The sequence below is a fragment of the Hypomesus transpacificus genome, chromosome 2 (genome assembly GCF_021917145.1).
Source record: "Hypomesus transpacificus isolate Combined female chromosome 2, fHypTra1, whole genome shotgun sequence".
NCBI lineage: Eukaryota > Metazoa > Chordata > Actinopteri > Osmeriformes > Osmeridae > Hypomesus > Hypomesus transpacificus.
In genome coordinates, this window is record NC_061061.1 from 16,758,616 (window position 1) to 16,775,563 (window position 16,948).

Genomic DNA, 16,948 nt, shown 5'->3' on the forward strand with positions numbered 1-16,948 from the left:
TCATTTAATTAGACACACTGAAAATCCGTACCGCCAGTACATGTTAAAAAAACTCAACTAGGTTTTATTTGAAATGATTTCCTGCTACATCCTGTGGCAGGGTTAGATTTAGACCACAAAACAAACACAGCTCTCTAACTCACTCTCTCAACAACAGTCTTCCTATAGTAGCAGCCACATTTAAAATACCCACAAACCCTCGAAACACAATCTTGCACACGACACACACCCACACACATTAAAAAAAAAAAACGAAAACTATGCATTAAAATGCACAAATCTACATGTCACATATCAATATTTCCTTTATGTACAAACACACACAAACGGTCCTCCTTACAGTGTACGTTCACAAGACGGTTAGTGTTTCTTTGTCTTTGTCTTTTTCTCCCGTTTTTTCTTTTCTTGGTATTCCACAATCTTCTTTTGAAATATTCCTATGAAAAAGAACAACGATACAGTCGTTAAGGAGATCTGGACCTTTTCAAACCGAAACAATCAAGGCATAATCTCTACACATGGTAGGTTTCCGTTTACATGATTGAAAAAAGTTGCGTGGGAAGAAAAAAAAAAAACTGTATTGTGTTGACATTGTATGACAGTTTGTGGGTGTGGGTGTACGACGGGCCCACGTCGTCTGTAGAAAGTTCCAGAAAGCCTTCTCACCTTGCTGCGGTCCTGGCTGCTGCAGCTCCACTTCCTGGATGAACAGGTCGAACATCTGCGTCTGGAGGAACTTCTTGACAAAGTGGCGCGTGGTCTTGGACTCGATGGCCTTGTAGAAGCTCCTCTTCTGGAAGACCCCCGGCTGGTCGCTGCCGTCGCGCGTCACATAGTGGGCGTAATGGCCGACGGTCTTGACGAAGAAAGGCATGAAGGCTTCGGAGACCACCCGGTTGAGTTCCTCCACAGCTGAGGGGGAAGGATCGCAGCAACGCCGGGAAAGTTAGTGGTACTGTCAGGCCAAATAGTGTCCTAGGGCCAAATAGTGTCCTAGGGCCAAATAGTGTCCTAGGGCCAAATAGTGTCCTAGGGCCAAATAGTGTCCCACCTGACGTCACAATGCCGTAGAAATCTCAGGAATTTAAGGTCGGCATAGCGACGGACGCGTCCTTGCTTCGGAACGGCATTGTGACGTCAGGTAGGACACTATTTGGCCCTAGGACACTATTTGGCCTGACAGTACCAGACACCAGTTACTTGTACCTTGTACGGTAAATCATTTAATTGCTCTATAGTAGTATGGTAAGCTGTTGACTCACTGGCTTTCTCTTTTCTTTCTCTCAGTGCCTGCAGTATCTCTTCCTTGAGTTTAGGGGGCAGTATAGTCCTTTCGTCTCCGTTCTAGAAGACAGCAGTGGTGTGTTTACAACCATTGACAGGAGATGCAACAATAGAGATCTTAGAATTTGAATAAAAGGGGATCGCGATAAGGAATGAGAGCGTTGAATACTATACATTTACATAACATTTGCATTTATTCATTAAGCAGACGCGTTTATCCAAAGTGATACAAAAACTGCATCAGAAAGTCAACTAGAACTAGAAGTGCACAGCTCCAAAAAGTATTACAGTCGTTTTTTGCCATTGAACAATCTGTGCTTCCTTACGCAGGATGGAAAACCAGGTACTTACTTCAGCAACAAATGTTTTTGTTTTGTCTTCAGAAAGGTCCACCACTAGCAGCTATGGAAAAGAGAAAAAATATACCAAAAGGACCAAAATGAGTACTCCATCCACTCATTTGACTACAACTCCCAAGATGCATTTGGGGACTCACGTCACTCTGTTCCGTGACCAGGTCCAAGTGGCGTTTCTGGACGCCCAGCAGGTAAGGTGTGGGCGCCATGACAACGTCGATAAGGATCTCTGGGACGATGGAGATGAAGGTGTGCTGCCAGGTGAAGGGGTAGAGAAGGGCCACCACAGCATGGATCACCTGGGACAGGGTGCTTAGGGGGGGAGAGGTCAGGGGTTAGAGGTCAGAGGTCAATGGGAAAAGCCCCTAGTCACTGTCCAGGTGATGACATCAGCACCCGTGCTCTGGCTCACTTAAGGCCTTCAATCAGTGCAGGTACCAGCATGCGTCTCATTTCTTTCAATGCTGGTGTTTTTTTTCCGGTAAATATAGATGTGAGAAACAGTGTGTGTGTGTCACACCTTAGTTCTTCGGAAATGAAGACGATGCGTCGCTCCAGGACGGCGGCGGCGAACACCACCAGCACCTCATCGTCCGTCAGGCAGCGCAGGAGCGTGGCGAAGCTGACGTGCTCCAGCAGCGAGTCCAGCGGCCGGGTCAGTTTGATGATCTGGTGGACGTGGAGTCATTAACGTCATGACCTCCCCTCAGACACAGGAACGTCAACATCTTGACCTCTCCTTAGACACAGGAACGTCAACATCTTGACCTCTCCTTAGACACAGGAACGTCAACATCTTGACCTCTCCTTAGACACAGGAACGTCAACATCTTGACCTCTCCTCAGACACAGGAACGTCAACATCTTGACCTCTCCTCAGACACAGGAACGTCAACATCTTGACCTCTCCTTAGACACAGGCACGTCAACATCTTGACCTCTCCTCAGACACAGGAACGTCAACATCTTGACCTCCCCTCAGGCACAGGAACGTCAACATCTTGACCTCTCCTCAGACACAGGAACGTCAACATCTTGACCTCTCCTTAGACACAGGCACGTCAACATCTTGACCTCTCCTTAGACACAGGCACGTCAACATCTTGACCTCTCCTTAGACACAGGCACGTCAACATCTTGACCTCTCCTCAGACACAGGAACGTCAACATCTTGACCTCTCCTCAGACACAGGAACGTCAACATCTTGACCTCCCCTCAGGCACAGGCACGCCCTCAACCTGTCAACACTAGCTATGGTCACCACTGTTTGGTAAACATCCTTAACTGATAGCTAGATTCATTGCACCCATATCATTTACAGCTAGCATGTGCGCCGTGTAGCAGTCAGAAAGCCTGTCTTCGTTCTAGTCAAAAGCCTTTTCTTCGTTCTAGTCAGAAAGCCTGTCTTCGTTCTAGTCAGAAAGCCTGCCTTCGTTCTAGTCAGTTAGCCCTGGGTTGGGTTGCCCGGGCAGGCAGCGGCTGAGCTGAAAGCTGGAATGTTGCATGATGGGATAGTTCTTGGTGGGCTCTCCTCCACGGAGAAGTGTTGGGTAACGAAGGGCAGGTTCAGACACGGGGGCTGTCCACACCTGCACGGAACTGACACCAACACATTGGGATGGCAGCCACCTCCACTCTTTCAGTAGTGTGTTTGTGTATGTGTGTGTGTGTGTGTGTGTACTACCTCTTGAGAATGTGTGTGTAGAAAAGGGAGTTAAACCAGTTCTACCAGCACAATCTTAAAGTTGTTTGGACAGCGTCCTTGATGCAAACACAGATGTGTATCGATGACTCAACGCTAAAGCCCACGCGTGCGCACAGGAACAGAGATCCACATTCAGGCGATTATCTATCTTTACGGCAGGTTATCTATGAGCTCTCATAGAGAGCTCACTGTGTCGCTGTCTATTCTTACCAGCTGTGCATGCTTCTTCCAGTCATTTGAAATGTCTACTTGCTTTTCAGTCTGTTAGCATTTATCAATGTTGCAGAGTGGGGGGGTTTAGGCTTTGCATTACTGTTTACTTAGCTTTTCATGCCTTGAGAATTAACTTTTTTTGTCTTCTTTACTTTCCTTTCACGGCCACACCTAAACATCTCATTTGCTCCCCACTGATTGGTGGCCCCAGTCTGGGCCAAGGGGGGGTCAGAGGGGGGTCAAAAGTGTTAATTAACAATTCTCAGAGGGGGGGGGTCAGAGGGGGGGGGGGGGGGGGGGGGGGGGTCAGAGAGGGGGGGGGTCAGAGAGGGGGGGGTCAGAGGGGGGGGTCAGAGGGGGGGGTCAGAGGGGGTCAGAGAGGGGGGGGGGGTCAGAGAGGGGGGGGTCAGAGGGGTCAGAGGGGGGGGGGGCGGGGTCAGAGGGGGGGTCAGGGTCTTACCTCAGTGCCGGAGCCGGGGATGAAGCTCTTGATGTTGACCGTGTGACCGGGGGCGGGGAACGGAGCCTCTCTTAGGCTCTGCATGAACGGGTAGATCATGGCCCCCTTCGCCACCTGCCAGCGCTTCTCCACCTCATCGATGATCTGCACCGCACACACACACACACAGGGGCGGACATACAAACACACACACACAGGGGCGGACATACAAACACACACACACAGGGGCGGGGACACGCACACACACACACAGGGGCGGGGACACGCACACACACACACACACAGGGGCGGGGACACGCACACACACAGGGGCGGGGACACGCACACACACACACAGGGGCGGGGACACGCACCCACACACACACACAGGGGCGGGGACACGCACACACACACACACAGGGGCGGGGACACGCACACACACACACACAGGGGCGGGGACACGCACACAGGGGCGGACATACAAACACACACACACAAAGGGGCGGACATACGCACACAAACACACACAGGGGCAAGAGCAATCACTAACAGGTATTCTGATGTGGGACATCGTCATCATCATCATCATCATCATCATCATCATCACTGATCAAACTAACAAGGAAATGCACCGACTTGGCAGTTATTGAGGCTTTTCAAAAGAGGAAGCTTTATAGAGGACAGGCCCTTACGCCACCCTTATCACCAGTGGTGGAGAACTGGTTCTTTGAGTAACAAGTGATTTAACAGCGGCCAGATGCAGTTAAACCTTAAGGGATTTTCAGAGATTGCAATAGGGATGTGAGTAGTGCACTGATGGTGAAATCGGGAGTAGCTGTGAAGCCGGCCAACATCAGCTTTAATCCCAATTTGGCTTGTAATGACCATTTGAATCACAATGACTCATCGGAAATTCTAGGTAGGGATTTACTCAAGAGCTATGAAGAGCTGCTGGTATTCATTCGGTCGAAAGCTGCATGATTAGCATCGATTCCACGGATCTAAAGCTAATGACCTTTGACCTGAATTACCTCAGAGAAGAGTCCAAAGCAAGCCAGCTTGCTGATAATGCAGTAGGCTTCTGGAGGGCGTGCACCATTGCCATGTGGCTGAAAGAGAAACAGAGAGAAAGACAAAGAAATAGAAGGGTGATAATAATAAAAGTTCGAAAATGTCTCTTTTACAAAAAGAATACTGTGTAGCATTACCTGACCAAAAAAAAACGAACAAACTGAAATCTCACCAGTAATCTTCTACAGTATCCATTCCTCCTGCTGCCATCTATCTCGGTCAGGACGAAGGAGAACGTCTCACTGGGATGATAAACAACAGACAGAATCTCAAACATCGTATACACAACTCGCGAGGAGGGATTCTGCGCAGTGGAATGAATAACAGTTCTAGAAGGTGACGTCATCAGTTTGGAACCTGTGGTATTCTGTTAGAGGAGCCCAGTTGATCCCCTCGGGGAAGCAGAAGAGAGTTATGGCTTTGAGGGTCTTCTCCTCCTCCTCCTTTTGAAACCTCACCATCCCATCCCTCTGAGAGGAAAACGGAGCCACGGAATTAGACAGAGAAGAGCGATCAAACCAGACCACACGACCATTGTAAAGCTGGGAGTCACCCTGCCCCCCCCCCCCCACACACACACACACACCTCTCGTATGCTCTTGTACTCGCTGTGAAATATTTTACTGTTGATTGTTCTTTTACAGGTACAGTCTTGCACTTTTTGGGGTTCATGTTGTTTTTAATTTGTAACTTGTATAACTGCATGCTCTTATGGGTCTTCCCTTTGGCACTTGTTTAGTTTTCACAATGTATGATTCATGTTTTGGCTGCTTGCAATGTTTGGGACTACCTCATTGTTATGATCAGTGACCTATGCTCTTTTGTAAAGCTCTTTCTTGGAAGTCGTTTTGGATAAAAGCATCTGCTATATGCATAAATGTAAATGTATGCTAAAATCTGTTGCTGGACGGAGACTCTGCTTAATGGGTGTCACACATCATTGTGTAACTTGCTGTCGCATCGCTAGTCATATGTTAAGTAAGGTTCAAGAGTAGTCTGAATGGTTGTTCTTGTGTATAAAGGGAATTGTGAAGCATTGTTCTGTGGATTCTTCATCTCCTGAGGGCTTCTCCTCAGCTCTGGCTTGTCCTACTCCTTCTCCTTCCTCACCTCTTGCTTTCTCTCTGATTTACAATAATTATGGTTGTTTATGTTACAGTCCTCTATACAGTCTATCCCTTAAAGCTGCAATGGGTAACGATTTAAAAAACTTTGATTATGAGAAAGAGAGAGCCCCCAATTTTTTTCTAAACATTCTTCCATCTCAAGTTGGATTGACAGTGGTTTCACAAAATAAGCCGAGGAGGAAGGCCCATCTCACCGAAGGCGATTGGCCGCAAAAGGCAGGAACCAAAGTTTCTGGAAAGTAGCGGGCCGCTCCAAAGGTTTGAAAATTACATTCCGCTGGAAATGAGCTGTCTGTGTTGCTTAACAACTCTCAGATGGCCTACATTGCGCAACATGTTCATACGAGACAAACTAAGTTCTCTAACTTTTTCCAGACTTTGGCAGACTGACCTTGGGAAACTGGTAGGTGATCTGGGGTTCATAGACTCCCTGTTTGGACTTGTTGAGGGTGACCACAACCAGGTACTCGAAGAAGTACTGCCCGCTGACGTAGCGCTGCTCCCGGGTCGTCTTGTCCGCGGGGGCCGGCTCTGCCTGCTCTGGAATGACCGACTCCTTCCCTTCTAAGACACCAGCGTCACAAGAGTGGTGCAAGTTAGTGCAGCTTATGGACGAACAACAACAAAAACAAACACTGTGGAAATCCTTTATTCCCAGCAGCATAGCTCCTCGCTTACGGTTTACATTTCTATTTAGTCATTTAGCAGACGCTCTTATCCAGAGCGACTTACAGTAAGTACAGGGACATTCCACTGAGGTAAGTAGGGTGAAATGCCTTGCCCAAGGACACAACGTCATTTGGCACGGCCGGGAATCTAACCAGCAATCTTCTGATTAATAGCCCGATTCCCTAACCGCTCAGCCATCCGACCCCGCAGGTTTAGAAGAGTATCATCATAAGAGTAGTACAAGTTAGTACAGGCTCCAGGACAACATTTTTCATTTACACAATTTGGTTTTGTAATGTAGTCTAGTCGACTTATTATGAAGAAAATCTGCCATGAAGCAGACAGTTTGCCATTTGTCTTTCCTTTGGACAGTCTGGACAAGAACATCCAGTTTAGTCATGTCAGTTTGGTTAGATGCAGTCATGTCAGTTTGGTTAGATGCAGTCATGTCAGTTTGGTTAGATGCAGTCATGTCAGTTTGGTTAGATGCAGTCATGTCAGTTTGGTTAGATGCAGTCAAGTCAGTTTGGTTGGATGCAGTCATGTCAGTTTGGTTAGATGCAGTCATGTCAGTTTGGTTAGATGCAGTCATGTCAGTTTGGTTAGATGCAGTCAAGTCAGTTTGGTTGGATGCAGTCATGTCAGTTTAGTTGGATGTAGTCATGTCAGTTTGGTTAGATGCAGTCAAGTCAGTTTGGTTAGATGCAGTCATATCAGTTTGGCTAGATGCAGTCAAGTCAGTTTGGCTAGATCCAGCACATTAATTCCAGTCTTCCCACTACCTACAATAGGTGTAGACTTATAACTAGAACATCAAGCTCAACATATACAACACAGTGATACTAAAATAAGGAAGGATCGGCACACCACCCTGTTCAATCTCCCTTCTCTCTTCATTCTTCTATAACTATGGCGGGTATCCGTTTCTGTAAAAAATCGTATTGCTCATGGCCCTGGACTCAGATCTAAGAATGTTTTCACAGCACGACGGTTAACCGGTATGTTTGTTGCTTTTCAGTTCATCAAATTCAACTGAGGTGTTCAAACTTGCAAATCTTTAATCATCTTCTGAACATAAAATAACTCCATACTTGGCTATAACGAAACCCCTGTGACATTGCATTATAAAAATTCTACAGTAGCTCTGGCCATATAAGGCTTAATGACCACTTCTGAAGCTACAAGTAGTAGTGTAAACCAATACAACAACAAAAAACATTCAAATGGCACGACTATGCTGAAAGGGTAAATCAATTCATATTTTGGGCTGAATAGTATGAGCGTAGATCGTATGATATATCTGAGGCCCTGTTCACACCTGGCATTAACAGGTGTCTTGGGTGTACCGATCATGTGACAAGCAGACCCATCTAAGTACAGGTGTGAATGCATCTGATCGCTCAGATCACATCCGCCGGTTATTAACAACAAAACATCTGACCTTTGTACACGGAAACGACGTCCATGTTTATTCACATAGAGAGGGGAGTCGGGAGATCCGATCACAACCGGTCACTCGAGGCGTATGTTTGAGATGTATTCTGACACCTGTGTGAACTGATACTGACGTATTTAGAGATGTCCGCTTGTGATTGGATCACCCTAAACGCACGGTAAAGCCCAGAGCAAACCCGACGGCGTAAAAGACAGCCAAACTTCACCTTACTTTGACTCGTTTCCTTAAGGTAAACAAGAGATTCAGGTACAGTGTAACATGGAATATGGAGGCCCCTGCCAACTGGGCAAGGGGACCCTGTGGCAACAAGAGCAGACGCCGGAGTGCAAACAACACTCAAAAACAAACACTGGCAAAGCTCTATAACCCAGCAGCCCAGCTCTTAGGTTTAATAGAAAAGTTACGAGTCTCTCCTTTCTTTTCCTGCTCCTTTGAAACAGTAGTCGGATGTTGTCCAGACAGGTTCCTTCGACTCGAGACACTCAGTTGCTGTCTCACTGTCCCCCTCTATCTCTGTTTCTTGTCCTCCTTTCTCCCCCCTTCCCCCCTCTAGCACAGAAACACCCACACAAAAGGGACAATTCTGTGAGTCACCCTTCTGTGACAGGTTTGGCTTCAACTGTGTTTGCCATGGAAACAGTCACTTTGTGAGGCAGAACTACCCGTAAGACTTTACATTTACCTCACAACAATCTGTTACACAGCTGGACATACTTAAAAGACTTGGTGATTAAGCTCACTGGAGTGATGATGTCCAAACACATTTGTCCACCGCAACTTAACGGGCGGTATTTGAAACAACGTTGTAAGTCTTTCGCAAGATAACATCTGTGAACTCTTTCAACATTAAATAAGTGCATGGCACTAATAATTTCTAATCATCTAGTGTTTAGTGCACTTAACGGGTGTACATGTAGTTTACAATTAGTAATTTAGCAGGCGCTCTAATCCAGAGCGATTTACAGTAAGTACAGGGGAATTCCCCCAAGGCAAGTAGGTAGGGTGAAGTGCGTTGCCCAAGGACACAACGTCATTTTTCACGGTCTCGAACCGGCAACCTTCTGACTAATGGCCCGATTCCCTAACCGCTCAGCCATCTGACCCCAGTTATGACGTACCGCTCTACTGAGCCCCAAAAGCCAAACAAATGAATCCGAAAGTCTTGTTTATAAATCAGGAACGTACTAAGCTAAGAGGTAACATGGACGTGTCGGAGTCTCAACTCACGGTCTCCGGCGAGCTTCCGTCTGCGGAAGGAGGACCACATGGCGCTGATCCTCTTGAGCCGGCCTCCTCCACCATCGTCATCCTCACTGGGCTTGGGGGGGCCCTTGAGCCGGCCTCCTCCACCATCGTCATCCTCACTGGGCTTGGGGGGGCCTGTGGGTCAAATTCAGTTTCACTATGATTATTATTATACACTTTAAAACAACAAGATATGAAAGAAAACCGTTTGAACCTAGAGGGATGTAAACAATGTATAGTATTGAACTAATATTCAATAAACTCATTTAGAAATGTACGTGTAGGGGGGGGGGGGTGATTGGGGTTGTAAAACAAGCTTTGTCAACGTATTTGTGTACCTGTACATTGACCCTACTCTGACTCAATCAAGCAGTGCTTATAAAGGGTTTACAAACAAGATCTAAGCCGGGTCAATAACGACCCCCCCCTCCTCATTACAGGGCCTCCAACTCCCCTACTCACATTCTGTTCCGTTGACCTCTTTTATGAAGGTCCGTTGGGGCTGCTCACCTGCACGACAGAGAAAACGTCAGTTAGGGCAAAAAAACGAAACACTTTTTACAACACGTTTCTCAAAGATGATTTTCGGAGACTTCGGACGACGCGGCCTGGATATTTGAACATCCACGCCAGGTATTCAGAGATGCCATAATGTGTTTACTTAAGATGAGGAACATTAAATGTTGGAAGTCAACTTTTATAGCAACGTATTCCAGTGGTCACTCTCTGAACAGGTTAACCAGGTGAACAAATACGTGAGTTTCACTTGTATGGGTTTGCTCATTAATATTGTCAAGGCCCAAGGTCACTGGTGTACACTTCAGCTTTGTATGTTTGTACAGCTAAGTGTTTGATATGGTATTTGATCTTATCAGCTACTATACTCCTGAGACATTTCTCAACCTTCTGTTCGGAACTATATAAAGGAGGGAAAAGAAATAGGACCTATCAGTTTTATCTCTAGATCCCCTACAGAAGACAAATGATTAAACTCCCTATCAACTCACTTCTCTACACTGTGTGAACACTTACTACTGTATTGGTAATGTATGTAAATTGTCACTTACACTCCAGGAACATTGTATGCCTTTATTATGGATATCTCTCCCACTTAGTTCTGCCTTCAGTCTGAGAAGGTGAGAGATACCTTTTCAACAAGGATGCATCCTATTTACATTGAAGACCACACCACCACACCGCATTCCACTTAAATTCATAACCAAGACTTGCCTATACATACTGCTTTAAAGTTCTCTGCAACTCTGCTAGGTAACATACTGTTGGGAGTGCTGCATACCCTGAGGCTATATAACATGTTACAACAACATCCTTGCCTGGAAGCCAGCAAGGCTATGAACCCCATCATAGGAGGGATGGCCTTTCTTTCGTTTTACTCTCACTCTGTTTTACAGTTTCTTGTGGCAGAAAATTCCCCCTTCAAAACAAGATTTTACTACCTCTAATCTAAACCTCGGCTGTGAGTCATTCTTTTGAGCTAAAACGATGTTCGACGTTTCATCACGTTTTGTGTCAGGAATGAACAGAATAGTTTCAGTAGTCCCTAATTCATTTTTTTTTTCAGCAGACACATTCCAGCCCCTAATATGTGCAGCCAGCTGTTAAAGGATTCCAACAGGTCTCCTGTAACGCCATGAAAGAGCTAGCCAGCTGCGATTCATTTGAAAGGTGCAATGGCCAAGGTTGCGGGACTGTGTGACATGGCTGATTCAAGGTAGTTCATTATGGCTTCTTTTTTTTACGGCAAAGGTTAGAACTTTTTGTGGGGCCCTCAACAACTGAACAGAAAACATGTTCATTGAAACCATGTGATTTGGCGTTAAGTATTTACAGTAAAAATGTGTACATTAACACATATTTGAACATAACCTACATTGAATCACTAGAAAGTCTAAGGTACGAAGTTCACATAGTCCATCCTTAAAATGGTCATTTGCGCATCACCACTGTAAAAGATCATAGCATGACATAGCAACAGTAAATGCTCTAAACTTACACCATCGGAGGAAGCGTTTTCCCATGACAAATATAAAAAACGTTTAAACAAAATGATAGACCGGAAATGAGAGCGAAACATTTGCTACATGAGTTCAGTCTGTAAAAACAATCCGCATGGTCTTCGCTCAGGCTGATAACAGACAAAACGCAAGTCAAAATCTTAATACTCACTCCATCTGTGCATCAAACGAATTCCATGTTTTTTTCGAACCCTTCTCGTCACCTCTCCACTCATAGCTCCGAACTTCCCAAACTCAAAATGTTATCCTGGCCGTTGTTTTTTTTAATCCCCCAAAAACTTGGATGTCGACCCCATTCTTGTTGTTGATGTTATAACGAATGGTACTCGACTGCATGCTGTGGCTCACAGACCGTCACACAACTGATTAGAGCGGTTGAGTGCGCTGACTGTGCATGCGCGCGCGCCCACCGGTCGAACGATTCTTCATTTATGATCCTCTTGTAGGTCCATTTACAAGGCAAACCCGTAAAATTTCTATTGATAATTTATTTATTATCTCCATGATTTGTTAATCCTGTGTACTCACATAAAAATAAAAATAAATCCAATCATTCCAGTCCGCATTAACTTTGGGAGACTTATATATGGGGCAACAATTATAAATGTTATGTCCTAAAATAAATGTGGTTTGAGTTTAACGTCTCACATCACGTCTTCAGAAGTGGGGATAAACAGTATATATAAATGTATGCAGCCTGTCACAACAGCTGCTCTGAAACTGCAGCCCCACCCAATGAGCCAGCAATAACTGAGCTAAACGCAATAGGCCTAGCTGTAAATCCACGTTTGATAAGACCCACACATGTACCCATGTCATCGCTACTAGCCATGGCACACCTGTAGCCTACTCCACCCATCACTCCACAGGGATCTGTTTAACTAAACACACATCGGTAGCAGTTAAAATCGTTCAATTATTAATATGGTCAATATTAAAACTGTAAATTATTGTGTAAATTATGGCGCCATCTGTCCGTTAATGGGTTGTTTTACCGTTTAACCTCCCTGTTGGTCTCAGCTGGACCAGACGAGCGGGTCCGCCAGAGGCTCCAGGGGGGTCGGCACTCGTCACTGCAACAACATCCTCCACCTCATTCACTTCTGGTAGGCTTTCTAGAAGAAGTAGAGAAGAAGAATGAGGAGGATAAGGTATATATATGGAAATGGAAAAACGGAAGAATGAAAGAAGGAAAAGTTGATCAGAAGCAGGAGCAGAGATGGCCTAAAAGGTTATTTTATTGCTATGTTTCGGTAACAGTGGGTCAAAAATTAAGTGAGGTGTTTTTGAGTGATACACCAACCTTTTCTTGAGGTCTCTCGGACTGATGAGTAGGATCTAGGCCCCCTCTGTCTAAATCCTGTGTCCTTGTCATCTGATTTACCTCAGGTAAAGATTGAACACAAATTTAGAAATAATCCTTCAAACAGCACTCTCACACAATGTAGCCTACACTTCTGGCCTTTTAGAAGCTCATCTTGGGTAGTTTGATGTGCTAAGATGTTTTCTAGGTGTAACATGTGGGGGGTTAGATGGCTGAGTGGTTAGGGAGTCGGGCTATTAATCAGAAGGTTGTTGGTTCGATTCCCGGCCGTGCAAAATTACATTGTGTCCTTGGGCAAGGCACTTCAGGAGAATGTCCCTGTACTTACTCTAAGTCGCTCTGGATACAAGCGTCTGCTAAATGAATAAATGTAATGTAAATGTATCTCAAAGTAGCAAATATGCAAATGTATGACAACCTCATACAGGAAGTGAGCACATACTCACTTTTAATACGGAGAGAAGAGAAGCTGAAACTTCTCCCGTTGAACAAGGAGCGCTCCCTATCCATCCTTACTTCCTGGAAGAGAGATATGGAGCATTTAAAAGGGGAATGACATATGGAATAAATTACAAATAAAAATGTGTTTTAAATGTGTGCTTTAAACAGTGTTTCCAATCCTGTTTTTCACCAAGGTGGAGAGAGGCTGCTGTTTCATACTTGTTCACTATAGACTATAGTATCCTTTCTTTACATCTATGGCAGTAATTGTTATCTTTATCTTTTGTAGACTTTGTCTTAATTGTGGGCACACCCTCCATTCAGTCACCAATGAAAAAGAGGCCAAACAACCATATTTATTTTGTTATGATCACATCATTCTTCAACATCCTTTTGAAGATTAAATCAGTCCGAAACCAGTCTTGTTCACGTGGACACCTGTTCCACACACCAATTATCAGTTGCTCACATTTGTTAAACGTGCCTGAAGTTGGTACCTAATTACAAGTTCTCTCGAATCCTCCCTTTTAAACCAAGTCTGTGCTTCAAAGGAGCCCATGTAAAAGCTATGTCCCTGTTTCATCCTCCAGTAGCCCCTGTCCCATGTCTCTGAGTCCACATTCCCTATTGTATGAGATCCACAGTCCTGCATGTACAGTATGTGAGCCCATCGCCACAGTCCCGGATGGGAATCCAGTGGGCCTATATATAGTTCAGTGAAATGACAGGACATGGGACTGCCTCATGGGAAATCTCTCCAGCAGTAGGAGCACTCACAGAGTCAGGACGGGAGAGGAACGTTGTTTTGAATGTTGTGGGAGCGTTCTGGGAGCTGTGTGTGGCTGTGGTGAGTGAAGGGGAACGGAGGGAGGCAGAGTCGTGGTTTGGGTCGCCCCCCCGTCGTGATGCCTGTGGAACTTCTGTGTGCTACTGTCATTCTCCCTGACCAGCATGTCCTTAAGTCAGCTGTTTTACCAGGGTGTTTTTCAGGACATGGAAATGTTAACTGACTGATGACTGAAAGGATGTCAGACGTCATGTGACAGTGTCAATTAAAATACTGCAGTCATACAGTTGTAAATACTGACATTCCTGCATTGAGATAGAGATGTATAAACAACATAACACACAGTTATACTGTATGTAAACATGTATACGCATGTTCTTGATTCTTTACATAAATGGAATGTACAGCTTGGGGGGTCTAGATTCCGTTTGTGTAGATCCCCAAGGACCCCCTGTTGTGTGCACTGTGACTGTGTGACTGAGCACGCCCCTCGCCACAGAGCCAACACTCAGAGGGTATTTTAGGCCTCTGGGAACCTGAAAGCTGCATGTGTCGTGCGTGTTTGTGTCTGTGTGTTCACGTCTGTGTGTTTGTTTGTGAGCGTGTGTGTTTCTGTGTCAGTTGTGGGCTCGTACAAAGTTCTCCGAAGACTGAGTCTCATCGATACTTGTTGTGTTTACAAGGCAACCCAGTAAGATTTGTGTTCTTAGGAAATTGGGGTCATTTTAGGGCAATTAAATGATATTATTGTAAACCTTCCAGTCAATTATTTTCAGATAATGAATTCATTTCAGAAGAGTTATGGGATTGGACAATTGATTGGAAATTGGCTGACTTCCAACAGAAATCGTTTTAATTTAATATGTAATACAGTGCTTGTATTTGCTTTGCTTGTTGTTGCCTGTCCAGGTCCTGTAAAATATACAATGTTTTTACCTCACGCATCTTGCCTAAGAAGGGGAAAAATCTTCAAATATTTACACTACCAAATACCAGTAGCAGTTTGGGCTAGTATTGTTGATTTCCTACTTTGCTTTCTACATTCACTATTTATATGTCACTTTAAATGAAAGGGTAAATGAATAAAATATCATGCTAAATAAATCAAATATAATGTATGTGCATCGTCAGTTTGACTACACCATGTGAGATGACTGACAGAGGAACCATCGCCTCTAGTCAGGTATGGTGTCTTGTTGATGTGACAAGCCTGAACCGTTCCTTACACCCATATCACTGGCATGATAACATGTTATTAGCTGCCATGAACATTGGTTACGAGTCTGAGAAATGGTGTCCACGCGGAGAAACCCACTGTCTTGATGTTCATCCTCTTAGTCATGTTCTCTTTCATTTTCAAATGTGATAATGTCCCGGAAGATTAGGTGAAGTGAAAGGCCTGTGTAAACAAATCCAGTTTACAACTGCTGTACTTCCACTCACAGTACATTATGAAGTTACAAGAAACCTAATGACGAATTCAACATAAACTTCTAAAAGTAACACACCAGACCAAAGACCAACTTTACATGCAGGCCTAGTACAGTTGAAACATAGGCCTGTCTAACCCTTTACAGTATGTGCTGGCTCTAGGTACAAAGTGTAGCAATAACCAGTGGCTCTGAAACACAATATACGCCTTCTGTCCCAACTACTTTAACTTCAGCCTCAAATGTCTGATAAAAATGATTATGGGTCAACTATAAATGTGTATCTTCCCACATGTGTTCCGTGCGTACATTTAACTTGTACGTGGAAGAAGTTGTTTCTGTCACCCACAGCTGTAAAAGGAAGTAGGGTAAATTGTGGTTGTGCCATTTTCACCATCTGCAAGAAGTAAAAGTAAAATGCTTTCATAGCAGCCAGCACATAGCAGTGATGTTGTTCACACACGCTCATCCGTTTCTTGTCATGTGATGTTTATTGACAGAAAATAGTGAGATGACAGAGAGAGAAAGAAAGAGTAATTTGAAAGTGTGAGTCTTAGTAAGCAAGATCTCATTTGCTCATGTGTTTAATGTTTTGAGGTGTTTTGATACCTCATGACAACACTACAGTTTCAGTTTATGGTTGCTCTCACTGTTCTATTGACTCTGCTGGTGATTAGACACACAAGACAATATCTCAGTTCATATTTTCACTTATTCTTTAAGAATTTTACATAAATATGTATTTGTGTATTTATCTATTTATTTTTGACTGCTGTCAAGGTTCCTTTGTGTTGAATTGGATTTGTAATGTGAGCTTGGAAAACAAACAGGCCGATGCCTGCCTATGACTACACAATTCAAACAATTTAATCTTGACTTACCTTGGCTTGGTAATCGCTAGGTTGTCAGACGTGAGCACTACGTGGATTTGCTGTGACCTTGGCAACGTAAACCTGTAGGCTGCAGGACCAGTCCAGGTCTCCTCTGACAGAACTGAACACCAATATCACATTGATCTTTATACATGGACGTTTTCTGTCAAATTCAACTCTCCTAACCTCTCTCTCTTTTCCTTCTCCTCTCCTGGATGTCACCCTTTCCAGTCTGCCATGTAACTGTCATGTATTTATTGTGTGAAGCCGGTCCAGCAGCTTGAATGAGGAAGTGCGATTGCTGAAGTGTGCAGAGCACGCCTTAATGAGAACAGGAGTGGACTTTACTCTTTAGATATGTGCTTTCCTTTTCTGAAACTGGTTCATACTTCTGACACAAACGACTGAAAGTCACACGCGTGTGTGTGTGTATGCGTTTTACACTTGTCTTGAGAACTTTACTTCCTTTCATCATCGCTTTCACTGTTAACT

At 44.6% G+C, this 16,948-nt stretch overlaps 1 protein-coding gene across 3 annotated transcripts; it reads right to left on the bottom strand.

Moving 5' to 3' along the window:
- Window positions 1–32: 32 nt before the first annotated feature.
- LOC124474412 (DENN domain-containing protein 2D-like) lies at window positions 33–16,745 on the bottom strand. Of its 3 annotated transcripts, none has more exons than XM_047030512.1 (17): window positions 16,466–16,745; window positions 13,373–13,445; window positions 12,906–12,977; window positions 12,598–12,717; window positions 10,029–10,076; window positions 9,549–9,701; window positions 6,588–6,760; window positions 5,427–5,539; window positions 5,242–5,311; window positions 5,030–5,107; window positions 4,020–4,163; window positions 2,161–2,309; window positions 1,781–1,952; window positions 1,636–1,686; window positions 1,263–1,344; window positions 667–912; window positions 33–437 (listed from the first exon to the last, which is right to left on the bottom strand). In XM_047030512.1, exons 2-17 carry the CDS (start codon window positions 13,434–13,436, stop codon window positions 361–363), a joined length of 1,812 nt encoding a protein of 603 aa, XP_046886468.1. In that variant the 5' UTR covers window positions 13,437–13,445; window positions 16,466–16,745; the 3' UTR covers window positions 33–360. The 3 variants fall into 3 exon arrangements, with proteins under 3 accessions (XP_046886468.1, XP_046886458.1, XP_046886478.1); XM_047030502.1 differs by having other exon boundaries at window positions 12,906–12,986; XM_047030522.1 differs by lacking the exons at window positions 12,598–12,717; window positions 12,906–12,977; window positions 13,373–13,445; window positions 16,466–16,745 and adding an exon at window positions 11,754–12,001.
- Between the last annotated feature and the right edge of the window lie 203 nt (window positions 16,746–16,948).